This window comes from Triticum aestivum, chromosome 3D (assembly GCF_018294505.1).
Source record: "Triticum aestivum cultivar Chinese Spring chromosome 3D, IWGSC CS RefSeq v2.1, whole genome shotgun sequence".
NCBI classification, from domain to species: domain Eukaryota; kingdom Viridiplantae; phylum Streptophyta; class Magnoliopsida; order Poales; family Poaceae; genus Triticum; species Triticum aestivum.
The window spans coordinates 418630228-418645266 of record NC_057802.1 but is presented as its reverse complement, the minus strand read 5'-3'; the positions used below and the strand labels follow the sequence as shown (position 1 = coordinate 418645266).

The window sequence follows — 15039 nt, the reverse complement described above, 5'->3', positions numbered from 1 at the left end:
AAACAGACACTATTTTTTTTTCAAAAACAGACAGATGTAGAGATATATTGCATACAAAGAACCAACATGTAAAGAATTAAACACTTTCAGGGAAGAGGGCACATGTACATGCTCTCTGGCTGTGTTGAGCAGCCATAGGATAAAAGAACTCGATAAAAACAAGCACAGAACCTCCAAAAATTTATTGATAAAACAAAAAATAAATAAAATGATAACAGAAATAATCCGGTAACAGGACAGAAACGACATAAAATAAACAAAATTTCGTTTGCTTTTTGTATTGAACTGCATCAACCTAGTTTTTGGATTTGATTGTAAGGACTGAATAAATCGCACTTTGGAGTTCCCAGATGTATCGCACGATAACAGAGCATGGCAGGAAAACAGAGGATACAGATACGTACATTTTTCGTAGGATAGGTCTCCGCAACGCATACTACTAAATCCTAACTGTCACGTACAGTAACTGTCCTAAAACAGAAAACCGGGTGCCTGGTTTTTAGCCAAGTACTAGCAACTCTGATACACGGATACACCATCGATTGAAATTAGACGGTAGTCCCGGCATGAAAGAGAGCTAGGCTGCAAGCGAACAGAACAACAAGATGTACTCATCTGCTAAACTGCAAATGGTGAACAGATCTTATGGTCTCCTTGACAGATTAAGGCATTGCCTTCCATATTCCTTGCTTGCACATTTTGCCTTCGTCCCAACAACACCGCAAAATCCTCATTAATTCCCAACCATGGCACTTTTCTTGTGAGACCCAACCATGGGATCCAGTACGGAATTACATGTGAGCCACGGTCACCGTGCAGCGTCCCGCTGTCTTTTGAAAGATTGTGATGCTGAACTCCCTGGTCCAGAGCTGTTGCGGCCAGGATGCTGCTGCGACTGATTAAATCTACCAGCGGGGGCCCTCGATGACCTAATATGCCCTGAACCACCCCCTGGATGGTTAGATGACTTCTGATGATGAGGTGCATTGGGCGGTACCTCCGATAGCAATGACATAAGGAAACCGCCAGGCGGAATAAAACCAACTTTCCTTCCCTCAGCTGATCCGCTAGCATCTGTTGAGCTCTGACCTGAACCATGTTTTGTTGCCAAATTACCAGGCAAGCCATCATACGATAGGATACAAGCAATCGCATACATCGTTGCTCCAAGAGCAGGCGGGAGAACATCCTGTGGATGTTTCACCTGTACAAAACATCCTTTCATCAGAAAGAAGACAAAAGTAACAAACTTCATATGACTCTTGACAGTTTGAAGGGAAGGTGACAACATATGATCCACATGCTCTATCCTAAGTGTGATAATTTGTACAGCTATATATTCCTTAGTAAAGATCCTGCATTACAAGCAAAATGAGACAAGTATTTTAAACAATTGTACAGACCAGAAGAGGGAAAAGCTGTGCAGAATGGATTGAACATAAGTTCGATAATATGCCTGACAGATGATGCATGAAACTTTATGGGACATCAGATGGAAACCAGAGCAAACTATAGAGAATTGTTCCCAGATTAAATTAGAAAATGTGATAACAAGATAACTGAATCTTACTTTGAAAAGAATAGCAGATGCTAGGCGTTCTCGTAGGCAGTATATTTGAGCAACATCCAGAGCAGTAGCATCAAATCGAAGCCAACGATCAACAACAACTGAAACAGTGTTGTCGGGAGAAGACATAATCTCTTCCTTTTGTTGTCCCAGAGTGCTTTTTCCCGCTTCATCCCCACTGGAACCTTCATCATCCTCATCACTTACATCATCAGGTGGAGCAACAGCTATTTCTGTAGCAAGCAGAAGTAAAGGATATGATCCAACAACTGAACAGTTCTTTACATACATTCCACCATCACCTCGAGTGATTTCATCAAATACCATTAGTGGATTCCCAGAGGATTTATTAAATGACAAGTTAAAGTTGGAAGAATGCGGGTGTAATCGAACTTTGGCACCACTTGCTGTTTCCAAAACTGCCCTTCTAGCATTTTTGCGAGGAGGGAGCAATCTTCCTACCATTGGGTAAGCGCCAGCCACAAGGACAGCACTAATGATACCTACCAAAGTTGCAAGAAAACCGTCAAATTTAAACATAACAAGGCTGCAAAGCAAGATTTGAAAATGAACATAGAAACCAGTGCATGCATTAAAAATAGCTTTACTACAAACGAAAATGTATGTAATGGATTGCTTCTAAATTAGAACAAGATTGATCTGAAATACAATACAAAATTCTATAATGCATTAAACTTGTGATTGGCATAAGTAACAACTTTAAACTCAACAGAACCAGGTAACTAAATCACATATATACAATATGATGTGACTGCGATATTATCTTATTCAAACTAATGTGTAACCATGGTTTGCATGATGTAATTACCAAGGTTTAAAAAGGATGTGATGCCTATGTTTGAATAATAAAGAAATTTCTGCAAGATTGTAATTCTTCAAAGTACCAACGCATGCAGCTTTCTACTTAAATAGCCACAGAAACCTCCACGCACACTTCAGAGAATGGAAGCTTCTCTTAAGTGGTGAATCAAATGACTTGCTGCATATATAAACATATATATCCTTGTACGTATTGCCACTCATATTGCAAAAAGCAGGAAAAGGACACAAGGGAACCACATTATATGCAGTGTTTCATAACTCCTGTTTTCATAAAAACTTGAGTACCTGGAACTTTAGCATTCAAGCTGCAGGCAGATGTATCAGCAGGAAGAAATCCTCTTTGAGTTAGTTCACTGTGAAGTTGTTTCCTCATACTAGACAACATATTCATGGTGTTTGAAGCTACGAAGTACTTTGAACAAAACAAAGCTTCTTGTCCATTCACTTTGGCACACGTCCAACAATCAAATGCTGCTACAACAGCAAGCTGGTCACTATATCCACCATATAATGAAGCAAGCTCAACCTTGGCTGCAGCAGCCCTTTTTCTCTCATCCGGAGCCATAGGAAGGAAGAAAGGATCTCTATAGTCTGCTGCGCATGCCAATGTCAATGCAGGATCAAGGCAGTTCATCAATATACCAAACAGGAGCATCTTGCTTGTGGATGGATGGACCGGGAGAGAACCTAACTTTTCACCCAAATCTGTCAACTGTTCATTTTGAGTTAAAGCACCAAGATCCTGAAGCACAGTAATAGCATTTTTTACAGTCTCTGTAACTGGAGGATCCAAGGTCTTCTTTAAGAAGTCTGCTATTTTAGAGTTTGGATCAAGCAGTTTGACCTGCACCACAAAAATTGATACAAGAAACAGTTGTCAGTGATAACAAGATAATCTTGTTGGATCAAGCAGTTTAACCTGCACCGCATGTCATTGCTGCCAAGTGTAATACTGAGGAGCATTGTGTTTAATTTAAACATTAGGGACAACAGAAGTATTAGCTAGGAGCCTAGGACTGTACCTGCAAACACAGCTCTTCAATAGGCATCCTCTTAATTTCAGGAATTTGGAATTCTGGCAATGAGGCTGCTCGAAATCTAGAGTAAAGATGATAGCAAGTTCCTGGCTGACAACGACCGGCACGTCCTTCACGCTGTCTTGCATTAGCTCGAGATACCCAAGAAGTATGAAGTGTAGACACATTATTGTATGGATCATAGCTTTTCTCTTTCATCCTCCCACTATCTATAACAAATACAACATCATCAATTGTTACTGCAGTCTCCGCTATGTTGGTTGAGAGAATAATTTTACGAACCCCTGCCGGTGCACGTTTGAAAACCTTTTTCTGCTCTGAAGATGGGATCATGGAATGAAGTGACAGTACAAGAAATTTTGAAGAATCCCGAAAGGAAGAAGCAAGTAACCTCTCCCGTGTTTGATTTATATCTTCCCAACCAGGAAGGAAGACTAAGATAGCTCCTTCATTGGAGTCAGTACATATTTTTCTAAGCAAGCGTTCTATCAGCACAGTATCAATGTGTTCTGGGTTGATAGTTGCCAAGTATTTCTTAAGCAGCTCGTTTTCTTCAGGTAATTTTGCAGGACTACAATCCATATGTTTCTTAATAACTTCATAAGCCTCTACCTGATTCTCTTGCTGTGCCCAATCTAATGCAGATTTTCCATCATGATCCCGTGCAGAACAATCCACACCAAATGATAGAAGCATACAGACATCCCCAAGCTGACCCTTCCTGGCAAAAACCATCAAAGGTGTCACACCAGTCTCTGAATGTTGGTAGTTGAAGATTTCTGGGTTCTGCTCTATAGAAATAAGCTCAATGAGAGGATCAAATTCATCACTGACTAAAGCTATGCTAATTGCTTCATCCATTGAGCTTTTGTAATCATCGGTTAGCACACTGTCAAGTCCCAGACCATTTGTTTCAGGATTAAGATGATTATCACCTACAGATTGCAGAATAGAAAGCACATCCTCCAAATAGAAAGTTTTGACCTGTCAAAAATGTAGTTGTCAACAAAGCTTTCAGCTAACTAAAGATCTACAGACACATAATGCAAATGTAGAGTATTACTAACCGGATAGGTATGGCCTGGGACTTGGATAACCGGGCATCCGTTGAAATATTGTGAAAACCGCTCAGCATCAATCGTTGCACTCATGAGCACCTGTTAATTGCATCAGTGAATTCTTGCGACCGAGGAAACATGCCCGGACAAAATTTAGTATTTGAGATATGGCAATGGTGAGTTGGATTTTCTAAAATCTAGTCGATACTTGAGTTGTATAAAATGGACCTACTTTATCAACGAGAATAATAAATTACAAAGAAGATAATTCTTACCAAATGAAGATGAGGATACATCGGCAGCAAATCTCTACACATAATTGGTCAGGAAATATTATTAGAGGATTACAGTGTGATATTTATGCAACATATGCACAAATTTTGTTACAAAAATACCTCAAGATAGCCAGCATGAAATCGGAAAACCTATCCCTTTCATGGATTTCATCCTGGAGAATCAAAGAGAGTATTAATTCAAATGCAATATAGAACAACACAAAGCCCAATATATACATCTAAAATGATTCTAGTGAAGTATTAATCTAATGAAATGGCTAAGTGCAATATGTGCACAAGCTGCAGTTCTGCAACAATGTTGCAGGTTCACTATGAACGATAGAAAGTTCGTACAAATTCATATATTAGGAAAAGACAAACACTGACCAAATTATATCTGAAGCTCACAAACAATCTGTTTCATGGTTAATTTGCGAAGAACTTGCCTTGGACTAACAAGGAGGCCCCATGGAGATATTCCTTTCTTGATAATACCAAAATATATAATAATATGTGGTACATGTGGAAGGGTGTAACGGGAGTACTAGTAAACAGGTAAATGTTTTGGAAATAGCAAAATCTTTGGTGAAAAGCGAGTTTTTTGCCACTGCTGTTCCCCACATGATATCATCATCATCGACAACAACAACGTCTTATACCCTAGAAAATACCTTGGTAAGATGTACAGCTTTACCGCTATACTCACTCCGTTCACAAATATAAGATGTTTTGGATATTTCAATATGGACAACATACGGACTAAATGAGTGAACAAACACATTAAAATGCGTCTATATACATCCAAATCAGAAAAAAGGTGGAACATCTTATACTCCCTACGTCCGGAATTACTTGTAGCTCAAACGGATGTATCTAACACTATTTTAGAGCTAGATACACCCGTTTGAGCGACAAGTAATTCCGGACGGAGGGAGTATTTGTGAACAGAGGGAGTATTTACTAACATCAAACCTTTCCTTGCAGCATAACATAACAAGAACATGTCACACCTCAAAACACAATTGTGTAACCAAGATATTTGAAAGTTTAAGAACAAAATATTATTACCACAATAATGTGCGTTATCCCCATAATTACATCATCAGCCGCGCGTTGCCTCTTTGAAATGTTAGTTACTCTGCCTATCAACACCCTCAAGAGAACACCATTTGTGCAGAACATGATTGACGAATTCTTCCCTCCCTTCGACTCCAAGCGTATCTATAATCAAAACACACAATAGAATAAGCCCAAAAAGGGGCCCATATCAACATATATTGCATTTTATTAAAAAGCAAAAAATGGATGAGATATATATACATTAAAGAGAAGATTTAAAAATTCCCAAGAAAATAACTACTTGAACGAAAAGAAAATGATGTTCACAAAAGCCCCATTGTTTGGTAAAAAATAGAACGACCTGGACTTATTTGTGGGGTGAAGTTCTCCAACTTCAGCGGTTTAGCCATCAAATGGTCCAACAAAAAATACATCTGATGACCACAAGGCACAAGGGTAAACTTATCTAAATTCATATTTAAAAGGACTTCCACATTATCAAAAATATCATAATAGTATAGTTGTATTTGCACTGCAATGTAAATTAACTAGCTGAATGCCCATGCGTTGCCACGGAACAACAACCTAAGACATACCATATGCATTGAGCATGGGAACCTAACAAAGGAGCGAACGGCGGAGAATGGATTGTACACATACTTAAGCAATTCAATCTGACAGCGATTAATCCATCAATATAGCTTTAGTGTCACTGTTGTTGTATGAGCCGCACAGTGCTCAGCCTGCGTGGGTTTACCTCTAAAACACAATCACGTATTGCGCAATACTGGGCTTGAGCTTGGCAACCTCTCTTGCTGAGTTCACAAAAAAAATCATCCAACGATTACGCTACACACCTATCTCGCCAAGTCACTCTGTTCTATACACACCCTCCCCACATCACTTCTTGCCTTGAAAAATAATAATTGGTTTGGCCGATGCCATCACTCATTTTCATCGGGGCTGAAGTAATAGGGAAGCCCCGTGGCAGTTGCTTCAGGAGTGGTAGCGGAGAAAATGTGGGAGTTGGATGGATTGTGGGGGCACAGCAAGGAGATGACGGCGACGCAACGCGTGGTGGCCAAGAGGAAGCCGTTGAGGAAGGCGGCTGCGTGGGCGACCACAAGGGACGTGCAAGCGGGATGGTACGTAGGAGCTCCGAGCGAGCATGTTGAATTGAAGTAGGTGTTGGCCATGTGGTCGCCGCCGGCGGACAACATAAACACGCCCTTGGCTAGGATCATGGAGAGCATGACGTCACCCGGCAACCGGAGGCAAGCTAGGCCATTAGAGGGTCATAGCCAGTCCCAAACGTCAGCCTCACCTGCTCTATCATGCCATCGACCTCCACCGGCACTGCCACCACTGCCTCTGCCTCTGCCTCCGCGGGAGCGTCCACAACAGGCGAAGCAGATGACGGCGGGGGTGGTCATGGTTCGTCAGGTATGGTCAGGTGGGGTGCGTCCAGACCGGCAATTGGCGGGGCTGTGCACTTGCACCGATGCGTCTGTTGCGGTGGTAATTGGATCGGGTGATGTGCGGGCTACAATGCGCGGCAGAGATCGGACCATGCACTGTTTTTTTCCTTCCAAAATCGTGCGCTGGTTTTTCGGTGAGGGAAAAAACGGTGTAACATGAGTTGGTGGGGGTGGGGGGAATGAACGAAGCCAAAATCCACGACCTACAAACACCAACTCCCCTTTAATAGTAGATATGATCAAGTTTAGTCTCAGGGACAATCCGAAAACAAACTGGGAGTGCTTTGAAATGGCTACAGTTTAGCAAATTCAATCGACAAATGGACTAAAGTGAAATTCTGAAAATTTAATATACCTTGTACCCAACTGTGTCACCAACAGTCTCTCCTCTTTCAACAGAGATTCGTTCGGCAACTGTATAAGACACAGAACAGAGCATAAAGGGCCAAAGATTTAGAAGCAATGGCATATGACATAACTAATAGTAAGAACAGGAAATGATCAATGGCTTATGACATAACTAATAGTAAAATTACCTGACATAGCTGATATCCGCCGAGGTTGAGTACAAATGATCTTACATGATTCACCCTTGCCCCACACATGATCTAAGATATATTGTGGAACCTAAGTAAGAACGGAAAGATAAATGAGATGGAAAAAGAAGGAAAAACACTAGCACAAATCACAATCAAGATTTGTTCTCAACGATTCGTATCCACGAAAACAAATTTGACCTTAACCAGTCTTTTAGTATGGAGATGTTATCATATGAATATGAACCAAGTCAAACCCAGGAACATGTGAAGCAAGTTTCAATAGACAAAATACATTATCTACAACTAAAGACTGCACTGTAATACATTACGGACATGGATTAGAAGAGACTGTTTTGTAAAGATCATAGGAAATATAATGCATCCTTTGAGTGGCATAAGACCACTCAATTCTACATAGAGAACTGCAGATACCTAAACTATGAGATATTTGCACAAGCACAAAGAGTGCATATTGTTGGGACGAGCATAGAACAAGATTGAATTGAAAGAAAATAGGGAATGGACTAGACCAACAAACCAACAATAATAAGTAGAATTTCCTAATTAAATGCACGAAAGAATCAGAACAACTTAGACCTGGGTAGTTTTACCGCAGCCTGTTTCTCCAGAAATAAGAACCACCTGATAGGAAATACAAGAGGATCAAATTGCATCACCAGATGCCAGGGGAATGTCCATTTAGCAAAGTATAGTAATGAATCGATCAAATTCAATAAATAGACAGGAAAATGATGGAATAAATATCCACTACTTTTTGTGGAAGTTGTTATTACTATATAATAAAAGAAGCTGTGGTACAAGACACTGGCAGATTCTCGGCAATTCTGGAGTAAAAATATGTAAATTCTAGACTATCTTGATATTAAACCTGCCGCCGATGAGAAAAGACATAACCAGCAACCAACTTGATCCAAGCATCACACTGAAGCTAGTTTGGAGCAACCTCATTTCCAAGTTGAATTATCTCTTTCGACAGTTTTGCAGTCTTGCATATTTAAGTATGATAAAGCTTTGGCACAAAGAACAATACCTGGTGATTTTCTAGGGTAGAAGAAATGTGATCTTTGAAGGATGCAATAGGAAGTTTGGATCTGCCTTCACCGATCTGTATACACGTGTGCAACTTTCAGCACCAACTTAAAAATACCACATATGCCAGGTAAAAGGGAAGAATTCTGGGACTGGCAAAATTAATGGTGAAAAAAGGAACATATCAAGCCAGAATATACAACCTTCCTCAACTGTCTAGTATCATTTAATTTAGACGTAAGCATCTTGACCTTCTTTGCTATATCATGTTTCTGCATAGCTGGCCTGGAAAAGGCCGTATCTGTCTTCCATTGAATTTTAGCAGCCTTATCGCCAGGATTCTTGACAGCGTCACCATTCAATTCAGCATCATCAGGAGGATAGTGTGTAAACAGATCTAGCAAAATCTGTCTTGCTTCTTCGGAAAATCCAAGTTTGCTAGGGCCTTCTTCTTTAACAGCCCCCTGCGTGTTTTTTGTTTTGTAAACAGAAAGGCATCGCCGTTCCCCATACCTATGGTTAATGAATAGATTTCAGAATAAACACCAGATAAGAAGTTGAACTGCAAATGTAGGTCAACATGAAGATTGATGAAGAGAAGATAGATCAAACATAGTTATCGATTAGCACTTCACCAAAAGAAGTCTGCAAAATGCATCCATTATAGTTAGGAACTAACTCACCCTTTACTCTTTGATATCATGCCCATCTTTTTACACATAGCATGGACTGCTGCCCGCTCTTGATTGGTAAGACTAGGTTCGAATGTGTGCACTGCAAATTAAAAATGTGTAGATTTTACTTCTCTGCTCAGAGTATAACACAAAAGAATACCATGCATGCTTCAATAAAGGACAATACAATAAAATAAACAGAAGATACCAGCAGTAGAGGTGGCAAATGATACAACAAGGAGATCCATAGCAGAGAATATGGGGGGGCGTGATAAAACTGAAATTAGGTCCAGAACATGAAAAGAACATCAAAACACATGGTGGTCATAACACCCATAGACCACTAAACTTGGCATGGACACCTTGGTGCAGCAATAATGTAGCGAGCAACGGCTCTACAGATGATTAAAAGAATATCCTGAAGACCACGTAAGCTTCTGCAACTACCTTATGAAAGCATAACCATGACTTGTATATTTACAACCAACTAATGTAAGAACCTGTCACCCAGTTAGGCAATTTTATGTTACCAGTCAAGTGGGCATACAGTTCTTCAACAATAATCTGGAATGTTTCTCAAAAGAGAAGAAAAATGGGATACTGCAAATCAACCAGAAAACACTACCAGGTTCCTTTTTTAGTCGAATGATGTCATCGCATGACCTATGGAAGGCTATTTGGTAGAAAATAGACTAACTTATCCAGAAGGAAACTGTAAAACTGGTATTGTTACAAATAGCACATATGGTGGCGAGAAAGAAAACCGATTGAGCATTCACCTTCCTTATGACCGATTAACCACACTCAGGATAGGCATTGTCGCAGCATTAAACTCTAGATGATAAAAGTTTATCATACTTGTAACCACACTGGGGACCAGCAGTGCAGCTAGAAACACTGGTTACATTGGTCATCAAAAAGTATACCACAAAGCTAGCAAAATAAGTCGAAGCAACTGGTGCGCAACAAAGAAGGACGAGTACCCAAAATAACGGCTGCGGAATTAGATTGGCGATACTATGATAAGATGAGCAGCCCTCAATCCTAAGCTCGAAGGCTTGAAACCCTAGCTCCCACTGCCCACGGAGCGTGCCGTATCCGCAGCACAACGGAATCGCGCCAAAAACAACGAGAGAGCACGCTAGGCGCCTACGGAAACGGGAACACCCAATGTGATGGGAAGGCGAATGGCGCGAACCTTGGGCGTCGGAGGCGCGGAAGTCCTCGAGCACCGTGGTGATGCGCACCGTCGTCTCCTCGCTCATGGCGGCCAGGGCGGCCTTCGTGAGGGCGGCGGCGTTCGTCTTGGCCCCCTTGGGCCCCTTTCGCCCCATCCCGTCGTCGCGGAGCGGGGGCGGGGGCGGCGCGGCGGCGGCTGCGTTCGGGGCGGCGCGGCGGCCGGTTCGGGTCCCGCTCTGGAGGCTTCCCGCTGCGGTCGCTTTGCCCTTTGTGTGCTGATGCGGTGGACCGGGTGGAAACCTTCTAGGGCAACGTGGTGGCGGTGCGATCTGTGGGAGGAGCGGGCGGTGGTGCAGGGAGAGGTTTGGATGGACCGATATGCGGGCCATGCTTGTCGGTGAGAACCGGGCCGCGGTGGGTAGAGGTGTGAGGCGGGCCACGTGCCGGGTTGTTCAAAGGCTTTCAAGCAGCCATTGCTGCCAGGCCCCAACTGTGCTACGTTTTCATGGAAGCGGCGGAGATCTTTACAAAAAACTGCGTTGTCTCAAAAAAAAAAAAAATCAACTGCGAGAACAACATGAGAATATTCGCATGAACCTGTGCCGTGTGACCGACGAGTGAGTTGAACTTCCTCCGTTCGGTTTATATAATGAAATCCCCCTCCAATTTTAAGTCAATTTCAATCTAAAAATTGACTAATAAATTATGTGCTACTCCCTTTGTTTCAAAATTCAAGTTTGACCGAGTCTATGACAAAATTTATCAACATCTATAAACCGATTACTTCATTAGATTAGATTCATTATGAAATGAATTTTCATATTATAATATTTGATATTGCATATCTTGATGCGGATTTTTCTATATATTTGATCATCAACTTTAAAAGTTTGACTTAGAGATATCCTAGAATTTCAATTATTTTGGAAATAAATGGGTATATGCCACCAATGGTATAATTGTTGTGGCATATAACTCACATTTTGTTGGCAAAATATTATCAATTTTAGGCTCAAATTCCGAGAGGGCTAACAAATTTGGACGGAGGAAGTAAGAGCAACTCTAGCAGACCCCGCATTTTGCCGAACTGTAAACTGTGTTTGCAGGTCGCACGGGGGCGCTTATGCAGGCTGAAAAATGCGGCGGCAGAACAGAAATCGCAAACAAACCCGTAATATTTTAAAAAAAGTTGTTTCGCGCGAGAAATTTAAGCAGCAGCTCGCCGGAGCTCACTCTGCATAAATGGTTCTTCTTGGCATAAGTTCATACACTCCACATACATACATATTAAAGGTCAGAGATGCTAGGCAGGGCCTACGCTACTGTACCATTACAACAAAATTGAGCTCACCGGAGCTCCTGCGGTAGCTGCCCACCAGCGGCGATCAGTCGGAGTCGGAGGAGTCGGAGTCGAGGTCGATGTAGAGCTTCGCCTGCTCCGCCTTCATCACGCGCAGGTCAGCCTCGATGCGTGCGCCTGCGATGCCGTGACGCCCGTCTCGAAGAAGAGCCGCTCGTACTCGAGCTCGCGCCGGGTGCGCTCTTCCATCTCCTCCTACTCCCTCGCCGACCGCTCGAGGACGACGCGCTCGAGGAGCTCCTCCTGCCCCGGGGGAGGTAGTCCTCGGGCCCGATGACGCCTCGGCGCGGCGGCGCATCGGGCACGGCCTCCTCCGGCTCCCTCTTAGCCGCCTCCTCCGGCTCCTTCTTCACCGGAACGAGCCGCGAGCTCGATGCGCCCGCGGATGAGCACCCTGCGGACCAGTTGCCGGATGAGCTCCCCGCGGACCAGTTGCCAGAGGAGGCGTGGCGGCGACGGGCGAGCTCGAGATCGAAGTCCCCGAGCTCACGGCGGTCGAAGGCCAGCGGCGGCCGGGTACCGCGGTTGAGCCACCGACGCGCCCCCCGCTTGCGCGCGCCGTCAGATCTGCCGCGGCGGCGGCGCTCCGCCTCATCCCCGAGTTGTCCATGGCGGTCGAAGGCTCGCCGGCGGCGACAAATCAAGCGGCGCGGTGGGGAATTGGGGGCAAACGTGGCTGCAGGGGATAGGTTTCGACCCGCATTTGCCCCGCAAACCCGCAGTTATACTGGTTCGGGGGTAGCGTTTGCGGGCTGCGGCAAAAATGTTTACGGGCCGGACACCGATGCGGGCTCTGGTCTGACCAGAATAATGGGTCGAGCCCGTATAATCGCCGGAATTATGCGGGTTCACGCCGGATGCGGGATCTGCTAGAGTTGCTCTAAGAGATGAACAATGCAACAATACAGTGTGAGTTGATGCGACCATTACAGTGGACATCACCCGTGGCCGGTGACGAACCCTCTCCATCAAGGCACATACCAATAACGAGGACGTAATCGGCTTCGGCCCATTGTCGCCATTTGGACTTACGGGTTCCTTTTTGTCTCGGAGTCGATGTGTAAAGAAGGTTGGAATTTTCCCACCAAAAAAATAGGTTTGCAATTCGTACTTCTTTTTTTTTTTTTTGCAGAAGCTAGAAGTGGTAGTAACTCCATAAATATCCAATAACTATTCTATAATTGATGATCCAAATTTACCATTTTAGTGAAGGAGTGAAGATCCAGGAATTTCTTTTCATTTTATATCACCGATTGTGTAAAAATGGTTTAAGTGCATTTTATCACCTAGCTTCATCTCTATTCCAAATGAGAAAATGCACTACGAATAACTTCACGGTTTATCAATCAACAATCAAACATTTTCTATCACGCACCACACATTTGCGAATATATTTTTGAATTTCATAGTTTAACGCAGACGTCAATATGCTGTCATCAAACATACATGAAGAAACTACTGCACGCCGACCATGGAATGCCTACAAGTCCTCCACAAAACCATCTTTGAGTTGCTCATTGGAAGCAAGGTCTTCGATCTCTTGGCGCACTTGAACAAATCTTGCGGTCCAATCTCCATTCCTACAAACCGTCCTCCTTCCCATGCCCTCACACCCATGGACCACCGCTTGACCAAGCTTGTCCTCAGTGATCATGTTGTGCATGGTCGCACGTCTGCCATGCAGAATAGCAAACTGGTCTTTGCGACACCCCAAATGCACACCCCACATCTTTCTTATTACCTCACAAAATGACCTCTCTTTGTTACCTTGAGGGTGCAATATTGCCTTAAAACATGTGGCTCGTGCTGATCCCCCCTCCCCCATCTACTGGATAATATCCCATGTTGTAGTTGCAATAATTGGCTTCAAACTCTGCTAATGGTGGCTCTCCAAGGGCTAACCTCGAGAAGAGAGGTGGTTGATGCATCGTATTAATGTCTTTGCAAGAATCGCACATGCTAATCCAATGTTTTTATCATCATTGGCCTCAAGGATAATGGTAGGATCATGGACATGCCCGTTGAATTGCCCATGACAAGCCAAAGAACATAGTTGGAAGCATGAACAAGCAAACGGACATTTGGTCTAACATGTATAGTGCAAAAAAATTATCTTTGATCGATCTTGGACGTCTCTGCACTGCCTCGTGCGTGGTTGCGACGACGACCCTGCCAGGAGGCGGCCGTGCAGGAGGCAGTGAGGCTCCGATAGATAGATAGGGTTGGTACGGACGACGATGTCAAATTCGTGCGCCCGGCGACAAGGGAGCTCGATGGGTGAATGTAACACCCCGGATGTAACTTTCCATATTTGTAACTCCAACTCTTGCCATTTTCGGCTATGTGCTATGATATTTCTTCCGTGGTTGGGTTTTGTCTCTCGTTTTGCATTTTGCTCATGTCATGCATTTCATATCATGTCTTCATGTGCATCTCATTTGCATACGTGTTCGTCTCATGCATTCGAGCATTTTCCCCGTTGTCCGTTTTGCAATCCGACACTCCCACCTCCTCCGGCGCATCCCTCTTGTTTCTTTTCGTGAGCGGGTGTTGAACGTTCTCGGAATGGACCGAGGCTTGTCAAGTGGCCTTGGTATACCACCCGTAGACCACCATTCAAGTTTCGTTTCATTTGGAGGTCGTTTGGTGCTCCAACGGTTAACCGGGTAACCGCAAAGTCCTTTTGTGTGTTGCAGCAAAACCCCCTTTCAAACAGCCCAAAACCTATCTAAGTCACTTTCATGCTCTAGGTCGTTCGATCACGATCGTGTGGGCGAAAACCGTGCTCCATTTGGAGTCTCCTGACTCCCTCTACCTATAAAACACCTTTCCCCCTCCGAAATTCCGGATCCCCGAAACCCTAGCCCGCTCCTCCGCGCTGCCGGACGTGTCCGCCCGGCGCCGGACAAAAACCCGCCGC

At 43.6% G+C, this 15039-nt stretch overlaps 1 protein-coding gene across 2 annotated transcripts; it reads right to left on the bottom strand.

The window, feature by feature from the left end:
* Positions 1-253: 253 nt before the first annotated feature.
* Positions 254-11163, bottom strand: LOC123079288 (DExH-box ATP-dependent RNA helicase DExH6). 2 transcript variants are annotated; one of them, XM_044502024.1, is made up of 15 exons: positions 10779-11163; positions 9590-9680; positions 9110-9419; positions 8908-8982; positions 8454-8498; positions 7854-7944; positions 7673-7731; positions 5849-6001; positions 4901-4953; positions 4781-4814; positions 4515-4604; positions 3433-4431; positions 2696-3254; positions 1571-2070; positions 254-1204 (listed from the first exon to the last, which is right to left on the bottom strand). In XM_044502024.1, the coding sequence occupies exons 1-15, from the start codon at positions 11146-11148 to the stop codon at positions 809-811; spliced, it is 3825 nt and encodes a 1274-aa protein (XP_044357959.1). In that variant the 5' UTR covers positions 11149-11163; the 3' UTR covers positions 254-808. The 2 variants fall into 2 exon arrangements, with proteins under 2 accessions (XP_044357959.1, XP_044357960.1); XM_044502025.1 differs by having other exon boundaries at positions 9158-9419.
* Positions 11164-15039: the final 3876 nt, after the last annotated feature.

Bases quoted from the DNA above. Each gene is read 5' to 3' on its own strand.
- LOC123079288 (XM_044502024.1), bottom strand. From the start codon at position 11,148: ATGGCCCGCATATCGGTCCATCCAAACCTCTCCCTGCACCACCGCCCG. The intron at 4,815-4,900 runs GTATTTTTGTAA...AATTATGTGTAG, and splicing joins TTCATGCTGGCTATCTTGAG to AGATTTGCTGCCGATGTATC. The intron at 3,255-3,432 runs GTACAGTCCTAG...TTTGTGGTGCAG, and splicing joins TTGAAGAGCTGTGTTTGCAG to GTCAAACTGCTTGATCCAAA.